General features: G+C 42.2%; 1 protein-coding gene across 4 annotated transcripts in view; it reads left to right on the top strand.

The window, feature by feature from the left end:
• LOC137294684 (uncharacterized) overlaps positions 1 to 15,571 on the top strand; it is a 90,499-nt gene that overhangs the window by 55,543 nt on the left and 19,385 nt on the right. For all 4 annotated transcript variants that reach the window (XM_067825756.1, XM_067825757.1, XM_067825759.1 and 1 more), the window contains one exon: positions 7,674 to 8,668. In XM_067825756.1, coding sequence (XP_067681857.1) covers positions 7,674 to 8,668 — 995 coding nt within the window. The remainder of the gene's footprint in view (positions 1 to 7,673; positions 8,669 to 15,571) is intronic.

Genomic DNA, 15,571 nt, shown 5'->3' on the forward strand with positions numbered 1-15,571 from the left:
GCACATAATTCTAGACTTTGGACATAGCTGTGTACATAGCTCAGTGTGCTTGCGAGATGGCAGATCATAAGATCTTGAACTTTCTTGAGGACAAACAAAACATGCTTTATAATGTGTGGAATGTTGAAGGCAGTGGGGTCAAACTGATTGTTTGCATTGTGTAATTATGATGTATTTCATAAACACTTGGGCTGCCTGGAATTAATATCCAGGCAAGATATGATTAAACTTTTCTCTTCCCATGATAACCCTATTTGATAACGGGTAGAAGGACTACAGGCCACAGTACAGTTGAAGGAATTCAACTACCAGTTACTCAACACTGATCATGTGCAAGATAAACAAATGCCATGTTGTTCACAAGTTAGTGTTATTCAAGTTTAAAATTCTGTTGTATACAGTCAAGGCCAGTGTTGGCATCTAGCTGTATACAATCAAGGCCAATGGTGGCATTTACTGGCATCCAGCTGTATACAGTCAAGGCCAGCTGAGGCACCTAGCTCTATACAGTCAAGACCAATGGTGGCATTTACTGGCATCCAGCTGTATACATTCAAGACCAATGGTGGCATTTACTGGCAACTAGCTGTATACAGTCAAAAACAGCTGTGGCATCTACCAGTATCCAGCTGTATACAGTCAAGGCCAGTGGTGACCTCTACAAGCATCAAGCAGTATAGGTCAAGGCCAGTTAGGTCATTTATTGGTACCACAATTCAAAACTCAGTTTAGTTCATGTGCCCAGGAATGCGTGGTACTTCAAAGGCTGAATGCATCTGGTGATCAGGCATGGTGACTTTGTTGATTGTGTTTCTTTATATTAGTCACTGGATTTTCTGGTCCAGATTCAGTTGCTTTCTTCGGCTATATTGCTGAAATATATAGCTGAAGCATATGCTTTAAGTTGAAGATGCAATCATGGCTATATCAACATGATCACAGTCTCAGTTAGACTCTGTAGCCTCTTTGACCTTTCTGCCAACAAGTTATATGTGATGCATCATATTAGGCACCACCCAGATGGGTTGTGTCATACTGTGCCACAGGCCATGGACACCTGGTTTAAACTCTGGTATTTGCAGTGTTTCCCTACTGTTTGACACAAGAGACTGTATTTTCTCTGTGTAGAACAATCCGATAGCAAGATATTATTTGGCCTCATGTGCTACATCCATTTACATTGGTGCATAAAGGTTGATTTGGACAGATTTCTTCATTTGTTACATATTTTCTTCAAAACTCAATAAATGCATTAATTTTCTGTTGAGGTAACATTTGCATGCATTCTGCTTATAAGTTGCTAACAAATACAGGGAGCATGGATCACTTGCATCTCCATTCCATACATACACAGGATTATTGGGGAAAAAAGTCCTTGGTCAAAAGTACTGGAAAAGAAAGTCCTATTATTGTGAAAACAGATAAAAAATATGTCATTGTAGATACTGTAGTTAATTGGATGTTATCAAAGTTATTGTAGAGAAAACATAAGGTGATTGTGTATAAAAGACATGGATTAAATACTGACATAACGAAGAACAGTGATCACAAGAAGATTGTCTTAACAAATTGACTTGCGGAGAACTGTTTGAGTTCTGTTTGTCATCACAGACGTCATTGAGAGCAACAATAAGGGCTTGAAGCTGGTCACATGTGCTCTAAACATGCAACTCACAAATCAAAGATTATTTGAACTAACTCGTAAACTGAAAAAGTGACCAAGTCTCATGTCCACTCGCCTGATGATGTTCAGGTATTGCCAGTATGTATGTGAACAAGTTGATGAATGTTGGAATCCAACATAGTTTTGTATTTAACTGTTGTATTCTTTATGATCTTTTGGAGTTGTTTAACATCTATACGTACACCGTTTTCAAGTTTGTAGATTTGACTGATCAGAACAATGGGAAAATATTTTAAATTGATGTAATTATTTTATTTGCCCAAACATCTTTGATGGATTGCAAAAGAACCCTAACAATAGAAAATCTAACAATAGAAAAACAGTATTAATTGTAAATCAGTAATACATACTGCTCTAAAACTACTTACATCCTGCTCTAAAACTGCTTTACTTGTGTATTTAGTTTTTGACATGATACTGAAAGCAAACATCTTTAGTGCCTTGAGGGCAGGGTTCTGCTGGACAGGTTCCCTGTGGACTCCTGTCTGCAGGTGCCAGCAAACAAGTAGAATAACGCTTTATTTCGGGAAATATTTAGTTTGGAGAGAAACAAAATACGTCATTTAAAGAACCCCAGTGAGATGATTCTTGCTTCATTGTCTTGCAGTAGATATGCTGGGTGGAAGGGGGAATACCAGGTTCAGGGGCTGTGAGCCAGGCAGGTGCAGGGGACACTGCTTCTAGAGACAGTATGTTATGCCTGTCATTGTTTGGTATCCAAACCGGCAAGTTTGGTATCCATACAAACTGTGTTTGTTTGGGTGTTTTATTGGGTGTAACAAATGCTCATTATCATATTTCCTGTCATGTTTTTGGCAGCTAGGTTTGCCCCTGCCTCTGAACATACCAGCTCAACAAGCTTATGAAATCTGAGTTATTTTGAAAATTGCCCACATTATAACCCCTATTTTTCAATTTGATTCACACCCAAGTGGGAATGTGGATGCCCTTTCCTTGCTAGCAACTCTATGACATATCCATGATGATGCAAGTGTTGGCACCACCTCTAACTGGGACTCACCATGCAGCAAAATGAATCATGCAGACATACCCACATACCCAGGGAATATTGCAGCCACACACAGACTCTTCCAGGGCATGCTCCAACAACACACAGACTCTTCCAGACAATGCTCCAACAACACACAGACTCTTCCAGACAATGCTCCAACAACACACAGACTCTCCCAGGCCATGCTCCAACAACACAAGGCTCTTCCAGGCCCTGCTCCAACAACACACAGGCTCTCCCGGGCCCTGCTCCAACAACACACCGACTCTTCCAGGCCCTGCTCCAGCAACACACAGGCTCTCCTGGGCCCTGCTCCAACAATAGAGAGACTCTCCCAGGCCCTGCTCCAACAACACAAAATTAGACTCTCCCGGGCCCTGCTCCAACAACACACAGACTCTTCCAGGCCATCTTCCAGGCTATGCTCCAACAACACACAGGCTCTCCCGGGCCCTGCTCCAACAACACACAGACTCTTCCAGGCCATGCTCCAACAACACACATATGCTCCTAGGTCATGTTCCAACAACACACAGACTCTTCCAGGTCATCCTGCTACAATGCACAGACCCTCTTAGGCCATGCTGCAACAACACACATGCTGCTCTCCATGGAGGAATGTTTTAATGCTATAGGCATAACTCATACAGCCTCATCTTGCTGTGAATATTAATTCACATCCCTTGCTCACTTTTTGGACATGGAATCCTGATGTAATCAATTTGACTAATGCCTCTATTCAAAGAAGCCAGTTATTTGACATATGGGTAGTACAAGGGCTTCAAGATATATTTCAAGCATGGCATAAAAATGGCCATGCTCCAACAACACAAGGCTCTTCCAGGCCCTGCTCCAACAACACACAGGCTCTCCCGGGCCCTGCTCCAACAACACACAGGCTCTTCCAGGCCCTGCTCCAGCAACACACAGGCTCTCCTGGGCCCTGCTCCAACAACAGAGAGACTCTCCCAGGCCCTGCTCCAACAACACATAGACTCTCCCGGGCCCTGCTCCAACAACACACAGACTCTTCCAGGCCATCTCCCAGGCTCTGCTCCAACAACACACAGACTCTCCCGGGCCCTGCTCCAAGAACACACAGACTCTCCCAGGCCCTGCTCCAACAACACATAGACTCTCCCAGGCCCTGCTCCAACAACACACAGGCTCTCCCGGGCCCTGCTCCAACAACACACAGACTCTCCCAGGCCCTGCTCCAACAACACATAGACTCTCCCAGGCCCTGCTCCAACAACACACAGACTCTTCCAGACCATCTTCCAGGCTCTGCTCCAACAACACACAGACTCTCCCAGGCCCTGCTCCGACAACACACAGACTCTTCCAGACCATCTTCCAGACTCTGCTCCAACAACACACAGACTGTCCCAAGCCCTGCTCCAACAACACACAGACTCTCCCAGGCCATGTTCCAACAACACACAGACTCTTCCAGGCCATGCTCCAACAACACACAGACTCTTCCAGACAATGCTCCAACAACACACAGACTCTCCCAGGCCATGCTCCAACAACACACAGGCTCTTCCAGGCCCTGCTCCAGCAACACACAGGCTCTCCCGGGCCCTGCTCCAACAACTCACCGACTCTTCCAGGCCCTGCTCCAGCAACACACAGGCTCTCCTGGGCCCTGCTCCAACAATAGAGAGACTCTCCCAGGCCCTGCTCCAACAACACAAAATTAGACTCTCCCGGGCCCTGCTCCAACAACACACAGACTCTTCCAGGCCATCTTCCAGGCTATGCTCCAACAACACACAGGCTCTCCCGGGCCCTGCTCCAACAACACACAGACTCTTCCAGGCCATGCTCCAACAACACACATATGCTCCTAGGTCATGTTCCAACAACACACAGACTCTTCCAGGTCATCCTGCTACAATGCGCAGACCCTCTTAGGCCATGCTGCAACAACACACATGCTGCTCTCCATGGAGGAATGTTTTAATGCTATAGGCATAACTCATACAGCCTCATCTTGCTGTGAATATTAATTCACATCCCTTGCTCACTTTTTGGACATGGAATCCTGATGTAATCAATTTGACTAATGCCTCTATTCAAAGAAGCCAGTTATTTGACATATGGGTAGTACAAGGGCTTCAAGATATATTTCAAGCATGGCATAAAAATGTTTAACTATTGGTTCAGTGTAGTGAGTAGCTCTTAATAAAGAAGATCAACATTTTGGCTTCAAGGCTGTGATCTCCAGCATTAGTGATATTTGAGCCCCATGGCCATGTATATAATACATATATGTGTCTGATGGCTAGGAAGATTGAGCCAATGTTACCGTAGACCGAACATGATATCCAGACATTCCTCAACCTGCCATCTGGCCATACAACAAAAACCATTCAGTAATACTGCCTGACACACATCCCCATACATACTGCATGAATCAGATGTGGGAGCACTGACAGATGGAGTAGGCTGTGTCTGGCATCCCACATACCAGACTGGAGATGGGAGAAACACACAGTCTATTGTCTTTACCCACACCACACAGTCTATTGTCTTTACCTACACCTTTGTGAAGGACGGCAGAGATGAAGGCTGATGGTTGATGAAGAAATGCAGCCCTTGATGTACAGATATTAATTATTAAATTAAATGTACAGTTTATAATTTATGAATGACCTCATTTTAGAACCTGTACCCCATTTATCCAGTTAAAATCATACAAACCGCAATATTGTATATCTCTGAATATATCTGCTCATGTAGTTGTCATGAAAATGGTTTGGGGTAGGTGGTGAGATTTTGATGTAAACTGGCCAGTGGTCAGATGTACCTGGGAAGTGTTAAGGGCCTTCTATCAGTGTGTGGGACATTCATCACCATGACTACAAGGTTTAGTTATCTGGATAATGTTCTCTGTGTGTGCCGCACCTCCCTGCCGACATGGGTGGGGGCCATATTGCAAGCTTTCCAGGGATCGCCTGATACTCATGTCACGCAGCCCCAGAGGTGACAATTACTTTGCTGACCTTCAGTTTGTTAAGATACATGAACTCTGACCTTTGCACATATCTGTTATTTCCCTTTGATGACCTGTATTCAGGGTCCCCATGCTGTGATGACCTTCAAGGTCAGGGGAGATAAAAATGAAAATCCTCATACTGTCATGGCTTAACTCACACATGATTACTGCAGTTTCATTAACAAAATAAAAACAATTTTGTGATAAGATGCTAAGACATAACAGAACATCACAATATGAGGTTAAACTCATTGGAGGGAAATTGTAACAAGAAATATGAACCATAATCAATGTTAAGATCTTTTCTATGTATAGTCTGGAATTTAAATACAACAAAACATACTATCAGGTAGAGGTTTGAAATGTTCACATTGTCAGGGATTCATTACTTTTACATTATATAAAGTAGAATCCTCCATGACATGAGTCAAGCTGATTTATGGGGGAACAGCTTCATGCCCTGTACACCTTCATGGAGGGAAGGTGTGATAAGAGTAGAGTCTCCCATGGTGGCAAGTATTTTTCAATACTGATGTTGCTATGACCTCCTGACATGATAAGTGTTGTTGTCTGATACAGAGACGGTAAGGATAGGATATGGTTTCAGGGAATCATGATTTGCCTCATTACATTATAAATCTTACACCCGCTTCCTTCGCTTCTGCACGTTTACAAGGAACACCATTGTACCAAGTTCTGGTACCTGACCAGAACATGTCCTCTGCTACAACTTACCTTATACAACTGAATATATAATTCATTGATGTACTAACACAGGTAAAACTAAAACGTCAAATGATAGTCCCAATATACAAATTTGGTAGTCACAATGGTGACATGGTGTTGATTGTCACTGGATGGGTGAGACCATTGAAAATTGACTGAACTATAGTTATGTCTGGTTTTATATTATCTAAGCAAACATGTGTATCAGCTGTCAACACTCAAACATGACACACTACTACAGTGACACCCATATGCCTGGACATGAATCTTATGATGCCTGTGTTCCTTCAGGAGGCAACAGGTCAGCCACTGCAACTGTTGAGTCAACGTCCCAATTACGGGCCAAACATTTTCAAGTTTGTCAGGGACACTAATCTCTCTGAAGTTGTAGAACTCTGACTAATGCGAATAAAATATTTCAGTTCTGATTTGCATACTTAGATGGTGTACATGTAAGAATGTCCTGAGTTCGTGAGTATGTAAGTGAAGGATATTAATCAGTCAGTGTATGTTAGTTAAAGTATCCGAAGGTGTGTACTGAAACAAGACAGGTGAGGATTACAACCCCAGCTGCATTCTGTGTACAGACATTTGAACTGACACACAATAGTGTTAAGGTCTTAGTTACCAGACAAGGAATGTGACAGCATTGCAGTCTCCACTACCTCTATCCTAGAATCATACTGGAATATCACAAAGTGCACAGGTTGTGATAAATATCTTCCCCTGATTGGTAAATAGGTATCTTCATTAAGCTATATGAAAGCTCAGCAGTATGATGTGTACTTGACTTCCCTGTACGTTACTGTGGAACTCACATATAAGCCCATTTGCTGGCTTGTTTTAGAACTAAGTTAAGGCTTCAGACAGGATTGCCTTTTCATCATGGGGTTACTTTTCATCAAGGCGCGCATCTGAGCACCAGAGATATCTCGATCGTGTCTTTCATCACAGTTGGATGTTGTTGGTGTCAGTTCGTGTAGATGTGCAGTGCACAGGAAGAATGAAAATAGTCAGGCCAAGTTCAAGTACAAGAGTGTAGATGTGTCTCCATATGATGCAAATAATTATTTTTGGAATAAGAGAAAGACATTTGGTGAAAAATGAATTGATATTTATCATGTAACAAGGTTCTTGTTATTGCACTTTTTATATCAAAGAACATCCTATTTAACTATATTCATTACTCACATCCATGTGCATATTTTCATGCATTTTTCTAATAAAGAGTTCTTGTTACCTTGCAGGATCGTCTTTAGATTTGGCACCAACACTTCTGAACATCTATGACACCAAAGCAGCTGCCAATGGGGGCACAGACCAGATTCCTGTGGACCATCCAGATGTCAGGTCCAAGTCCAAGTCTCTACCTGCCTCAGCTTCTGTGAGGTACAGCAGAGGGGCTGTGGTTAGAACAGATAGTGACCCTAAAATCACTGACTCAGGATCCAAAATGACCGACCTTAAAGTCAGAAAAGAGGATGTGCTTGATGGGGATACAGGGAAGAAACGGCCACTGAGTATAAGCTCTTCTTCTTCTGCTTCTTCTTCCTCACTCTCACGTCCCCAACACAAGCGACCAAACCTTGCAGAATATGAACATTTACTTTCATCAAGTAATGTGAATAATTCCAAAAATGAAGATATAAATGGAAATTGTCAAGATTCCAGGATGGAATACAATGTACAAAATGTTGAAAAGATGGATGGCATTGATGAGACTGCATCTCCTGAAGCTCTCAACAGGTGTGGTGCCAGTGGTACAAACTACAGCATCAAGACTGCAGTGGTGGAAAAACTGGAACTGAGTCGCTGTACTTCCCCTGTGACAGCCCCACATTCCCCTTCTGTGTCAGCCCCTCTACCCTCCATAAGTCCTGATTCTTCACCAGAGAAACTCACCTTGTCAGCTTCCAGCAGTAGTCCATCTGAAAGTCCAGTCAAGTTAGACCCGGCTGATAGGAACACAGCCATTTCTGGGTCTGAGAATAGTGCTGCGAATTACTCAAGACAAACACGGACCAAATCCCCACCTTCTACTTTCGGGACCCAGTTGAGCAGCTCCCCTTCAGGGAGATCCAAGTCATCGCCAGCCTCACCCAAGTCCCCTAATGCACCCAAGGATACTGTTTCACCTGATAGTAGCAAGGGATCTCTGTATGTTACCTATGTCCAGCGGGTTGTGGCCGAGATTGTGGATACCGAGAGGACGTATGTCAGGAGTCTAGAGGACATCATCCAGGTGAGTCAACTCATGTTGTGGAGTTAGATTTACTAATATGTATGCCTAATGGGGCCAGATAGCTCATTGTTTTGTCGTGGCCTGTGTACTACTTTCTGGAAATGACATGTAAAGTGAAACTATTCCACAATGCTTTTTGACAAGGAGTGTTCACACTTACAGAGAGTAAACACTGTCCAGATTCCCATGATGACAGATGCTTCAAGAGATGTTTTTTTATGACTTCACCCATGGAAAGGAAGTTGCCCCAATCTCAGCACATGGGCAGATGAGGCTAATTTGTTTCTAGTGATTTACATCATGCTCATGAGGCTGTAATGAACCTAGTTGGATGCAGATGTGTACAGGTGCACCTGTGAACGTGGCAGTGGCTGAGGAGGGATGGTTGGAGCAATGAACCATGCTTCCGCCAATAATCTGCAGGCAATACATGTAAGTGCAGGTGCTCAAGAAATTCATGTATACAAACCAAATTTGAAGCTCTGAAATCTAACAATCAATAGTTTTATCTAGGCCATATAAGCACAGCTGACCTGAAAGCCAGGGCCACCATTATAATATCAGCAACTGTCACCAGGCATCTAAGGCAAGGCGGTGTTCTAATTCAGATAGACCTTTAAATTCTTAATGGACTGACTGACATCCTGTTATACATTGTTAATTGAAAAGTTTACTGTGGCATATATATATATATATATATTCAGTCCATGTGATTACACTTAGAGATGAGAGAAAACTGTCTTCACTGTAGTGAATTCATATACTTGACCTAGTCCTCTGGAAAGAGGTCCCAAGTTGGGCTTATACATGACAGTGTAGTGTTTCCAAATTAGATTAAATACACTTTAGAAACATTACCACTTTTTGTAAATAGTCACTGTGAATAGTATACTGGGGTAATAATAATCAGATTGTTTGGGTGCTTTGAGCATGCAATGTTCATGGAGTAATGAGCGTGATAAATGGACTATTGTCATTATTATTATATCCCAACTTTATCCTAATTGAGGCACCTCCAAGGCAAAGCATACATTAGCAGTAACAATTACCTGCAAGCTGATCCTACATGCAGCATCAACTTTGAGGTGTACAAGGACTGGTAATTAGCAGGGTACCCATGGTACAGGTCAGTCACTTCAGCAGGAAGTTTCAGGTACATAACAATAAACACATAACCACTGCCTGGAAGGAAGTGAATATAGACACCCTCACTTCTGATGTACATACAGTTTTGATTGGTCAGCTGATGGGTGATATGATCACTTAAGTGTATGTTTGAATAAACAGTGCTTCCTGTCAGTGGGTGGTCATGGAGAAACAGTTATTTATATACACCTGTAAGTACTGCCACTCTCATCCCAGCCAGGCGAGAGTGCCTTCAAGACCCAAGCTGACCAGGGACTGATGTGTTCAGAAAGCACTTTCTGATCAGCTTAAACATTGTGTAGACAAGATAAAGGGCCCGGTGAACATGTATTGAAATACTTGAGTTCACCTATGTATAAAAAAGCATATTCTTCCCCTTAGATGAGTGTGTCTACCCAGAATGCTGAGTGATAGAAAAGAAAAAGATGCTGTTTGATGTTGCTTTAGCATCTTTCAAGCATACCTTTGTTGAACTTTTCCAGACAATGATGGCATTAGCCCAGAATCAATCTGGGCAATATTATTCATATACTGTGTGCCCGTGCTCCCAGTCCTCTAGGAGCACTGGTCTGTAAAACAAAGTGTTAAGTTTTTGTAGCCTAAATAATGAATTTACTGGGAATATAATTGTTTTTAGCAGTCTATATTTTTATCAAGCCTCCAATGAAATGGGTTTTTTTGTGTGAGTGTGTGAGGGCAAATACTTTCCTTTCTTTACCTTTGATTAAGAATATTCCATATAACGTGTATAGTGCTGATGTTTTCTTCAAATCCCAATGCTTCTCATTTGTCAAGGCACCACAATTCACAATGAATGATCACTTGTTTTGAACATATTTTATTCCCAAAGAAAAGGATTAGGAACTTGTTCTCCAACTTGAATACCCTCTTCTTGGTATGTACATAGGTACTTTAGATTACCTCAGCTAAAGATGACAGATAGTGGACAAGAAAGTATACCTTAGTATACCTTTAAAACATTTGTTTATGTTATGATTGTTTATCCATGTAAATGTCCACAGGAAACTGGTTGAAATGTGTCATCAGTGAGCTAAGCAGTCCTAGCGTAAGTTTATACCAGGTTTAAAAGCATAGAAGTCATACTTAGCATGTGCGTTTACAGCAGTGTCAACAGTGTTGGAGACCCTCCAAGCACAGGGTAAGGGCAAAGCCCTACTCTCAACTGTATACAATGGATGTGGTATTGAAACAAAGAACCACTTTGCTTGTTGGATTCACATAGCTGGATATCAACTTCTGCAACATGATATATACACAAGGGTTACACTTTGCTTGTTGGATTCACATAGTTGGATATCAACTTCTGCAACATGATATATACACAGGGGTTACAGGATGCAGGAATGAACCATAGTTCTGGCAGCATTAGTACAGGTCAGCAGTTGTATGAAAGTCTCTTCAGCTGTGGTTTTCTCTCAAATAGGCATTGTATCTGCTCTGTTTCTTACACACTTTAAAATACTGCAACCAGATGGCAATGTTTTCATGTAAATATTTACCTCATCCACTGATCTGGGGTTGATGTGTGTTGTATGTGGCATCCAGAGACCCATGGAGCTTGTGGATCTTCCTGGAGCCTTGGCATTGGTCATCAATGAGTCACCAATCTGTGGAGAAAGAAATTTTACATGGAACTGAAAATAAAATATTTTGCTGTTTACATTGTATTGTATAAATCTACAACCAGGGTATTTTACAAAGACCCTTATTTGAGTCATGTTATCGTGACAATCCTTGGTCTGTATATCGTTGGTCCTAGTGGCCTGTAGACCATGTAGTGAGAGAACCTAGAAGAGATTTAGGGTATCTCATGGTTGTATCCATGCTAGTAGAGGAATGGTTTTATCAAATCAAGTCATTCCTGGTTGAATCTCAACATTTTCACAACAGGCCCAGCTCTATTTAAGATGTAATTAATGAGGGTTAATCAACTGAGAGGCTGTTTCCAGCAGTGAGTGAGAGAAGTGTGAGAGAAGCACATGGAAGGTTGTCTTCTATGGAAGGACATGTGACACATGACAGCTATTACTGGCTTTCCAGCCAGCAACTCAACTAGTATGTGCACGACACTGTGACCTAAGGGTGCTGGAAGGATGTTCCTAGTAATGTGTGTAATTCTACATTTAGTATGTTGAAGTTGTCAAGTCATACATCGATGGCTGTCTTTAGGTTCATCATAACAGGGCAAGTCTTATAGAATTATCTCACGGCACGAATGTTCTTCACTTATGTTCTTTACTATGTAGTTCAACAAAGAAAATGTTCATAGCATGGGCCCCTGTAAAATTATGATGTTTTGGTGTTGTATGCACTACATTGTTAGAGTCTTTGTAGTTACCATTTTGATATACAAACATTTGTTATGCCAACCACAGTTTCACTAATATATGTACCTAACCATTCTACATACAGAAACAGCGAATGGATGGTCTATGCTAATACAGAGCAGAGGATTTCAGATGCAACATCTCATTTGTCAGTATTTCTTCTTAAGCAGTGTGTGACCTTTATCATGTATCAATTTACTCATAATCACAGCCATATCATGTTTCTGAACAGCATACAGTAGATCTTATTGACTTTTACATGAAAACAGAGGTGGAAAGAAGTATTTCACAGATCTGAAGTGCCTCTATACACCAACCTGTTTCATGTCACCTTATATGCTAGGGGTCACAGAACACCTGATGGACTAAGGACTGTTGTAGTGATTGTCACAGAACACCTGATGGACTGTGGACTGTTATAGTGATTGTCACAGAATACCTGATGGACTGTGGACTGTTATAGTGATTGTTACAGAACACCTGATGGACTGTGGATTGTTGTAGTGATTGTTACAGAACACCTGATGGACTGAACTGTTGTAGTGATTGTCACAGAACACCTGGTGGACTGAACTGTTGTAGTGATTGTCACAGAACACCTGATGGACTGAACTGTTGTAGTGATTGTCACAGAACACCTGATGGACTGAACAATTGTAGTGATTGTCACAGAACACCTGATGGACTGGACTGTTGTAATGATTGTTACAGAACACCTGATGGACTGAACTGTTGTAGTGATTGTCACAGAACACCTGGTGGACTGAACTGTTGTAGTGATTGTCACAGAACACCTGGTGGACTGAACTGTTATAATGATTGTCACAGAACACCTGATGGACTGAACAGTTGTAGTGATTGTCACAGAACACCTGATGCACTGAACAGTTGTAGTGATTGTCACAGAACACCTGATGCACTGTGGATTGTTGTAATGATTGTCACAGAACACCTGGTGGACTGAACTGTTGTAGTGATTGTCACAGAACACCTGGTGGACTGTGGATTGTTGTAATGATTGTCACAGAACACCTTGTGGACTGAACTGTTGTAGTGATTGTCACAGAACACCTGATGGACTGTGGATTGTTGTAGTGATTGCCACAGAACACCTGGTGGACGGAACTGTTGTAGTGATTGTCACAGAACACCTGGTGGACTGAACTGTTGTAGTGATTGTCACAGAACACCTGATGGACTGGACTGTTGTAGTGATTGTTACAGAACACCTGATGGACTGAACTGTTGTAGTGATTGTCACAGAACACCTGGTGGACTGAACTGTTGTAGTGATTGTCACAGAACACCTGGTGGACTGAACTGTTGTAGTGATTGTCACAGAACACCTGATGGACTGAACAGTTGTAGTGATTGTCACAGAACACCTGATGCACTGAACAGTTGTAGTGATTGTCACAGAACACCTGATGCACTGTGGATTGTTGTAATGATTGTCACAGAACACCTGGTGGACTGAACTGTTGTAGTGATTGTCGCAGAACACCTGGTGGACTGTGGATTGTTGTAATGATTGTCACAGAACACCTTGTGGACTGAACTGTTGTAGTGATTGTCACAGAACACCTGATGGACTGTGGATTGTTGTAGTGATTGCCACAGAACACCTGGTGGACGGAACTGTTGTAGTTATTGTCACAGAACACCTGGTGGACTGAACTGTTGTAGTGATTGTCACAGAACACCTGATGGACTGAACAATTGTAGTGATTGTCACAGAACACCTGATGGACTGGACTGTTGTAATGATTGTCACAGAACACCTGGTGGACTGAACTGTTGTAGTGATTGTCACAGAACACCTGATGGACTGTGGATTGTTGTAGTGATCGTCACAGAACACCTGATGCACTGTGGATTATTGTAATGATTGTCACAGAACACCTGATGGACTGTGGACTGTTGTAGTGATTGTCAGAGTACACCTGATTGACTGGATTGTTGTAGTGATTGTCACAGAACACCTGATGGACTGGACTGTTGTAGTGATTGTCACAGAACACCTGGTGGACTGGACTGTTGTAGTGATTGTCACAGAACACCTGATGGACTGGACTGTTGTAGTGATTGTCACAGAACACCTGAAAGGCTGTGTACTGTTTCAGTGATTGTTGAAGAACGCCTGAATGACTGGACTGTTGTTGTGATTGTCACATAACATCTGGTGGACAATGAACTGCTTCAGTGATTGTCACAGAACACCTGATGGACTGAACTGTTGTAGTGATTGTCACAGAACACCTGATGGACTGGACTGTTGTAGTGATTGTCACAGAACACCTGATGGACTGTGGATTGTTGTAGTGATTGTCACAGAACACCTGGTGGACTGTGGATTGTTGTAGTGATTGTCACAGAACACCTGATGGACTGTGGACTGTTGTAGTGATTGTCAGAGTACACCTGATTGACTGGACTGTTGTAGTGATTGTCACAGAACACCTGGTGGACTGTGGATTGTTGTAGTGATTGTCACAGAACACCTGATGGACTGGACTGTTGTAGTGATTGTCACAGAACACCTGATGGACTGTGGACTGTTGTAGTGATTGTCACAGAACACCTGAAAGGCTGTGTACTGTTTCAGTGATTGTTGAAGAACACCTGAATGACTGGACTGTTGTTGTGATTGTCACATAACATCTGGTGGACAATGGACTGCTTCAGTGATTGTCACAGAACACCTGATGGACTGTGTGCTGGTGAAGTGATTGTCACAGAACACATGATGGACTGTGGATTGGACATCTTTCAGCACCATTATGCCATTGACAACATCATCTAGCCATGGATGCTAGTTGATAAAAGTGTTGACATGTAGCTGTGTAACAGTGAAACAGTTTCCACCCAGACTTCTGGAAAGAGAAGCATTGGGCCAGATGTTATCAAATCTTCCTGATATAATTTGATTTCCAGAGATAGACAAATATTTCTCCAGCTGTGTACAATGTTGCTGTGTTGTCTGGCTTGAGGAAGCTACCATTGCTGGCTCTTCAGTCCATGTGTCTCACTGGACTCACACACAGTCAAGAGGAAACACATTGGGAATATTTTTACATCTGGAGGGAAGATCTGCTTTCCTTTGCTCCTCCGGTCATGAACTACAACATACAGACCAATTGCTGAAAAGCACCATTCAGGATAGTTTCTGTACTTCCAAAGCATTAAAAACCAATCCATGAAGTACTGACATACAAATTAGAACTGTATATCAGACATAATTACATGCTTTGTTAAATATTTGGTTAACTTCTTTAGAAACATTGTATCAGTCAGTATTCATGTGGGGAGACAATCCTGAGTACATTAATATGATATTACCAAGATACGTCCTATTTTCTCATTACATCTATGTACATATATCAGGTGCATTTATGTGATTACTCACTTT

The sequence above is a fragment of the Haliotis asinina genome, chromosome 8, assembly GCF_037392515.1.
Source record: "Haliotis asinina isolate JCU_RB_2024 chromosome 8, JCU_Hal_asi_v2, whole genome shotgun sequence".
Classification (NCBI taxonomy): domain Eukaryota; kingdom Metazoa; phylum Mollusca; class Gastropoda; order Lepetellida; family Haliotidae; genus Haliotis; species Haliotis asinina.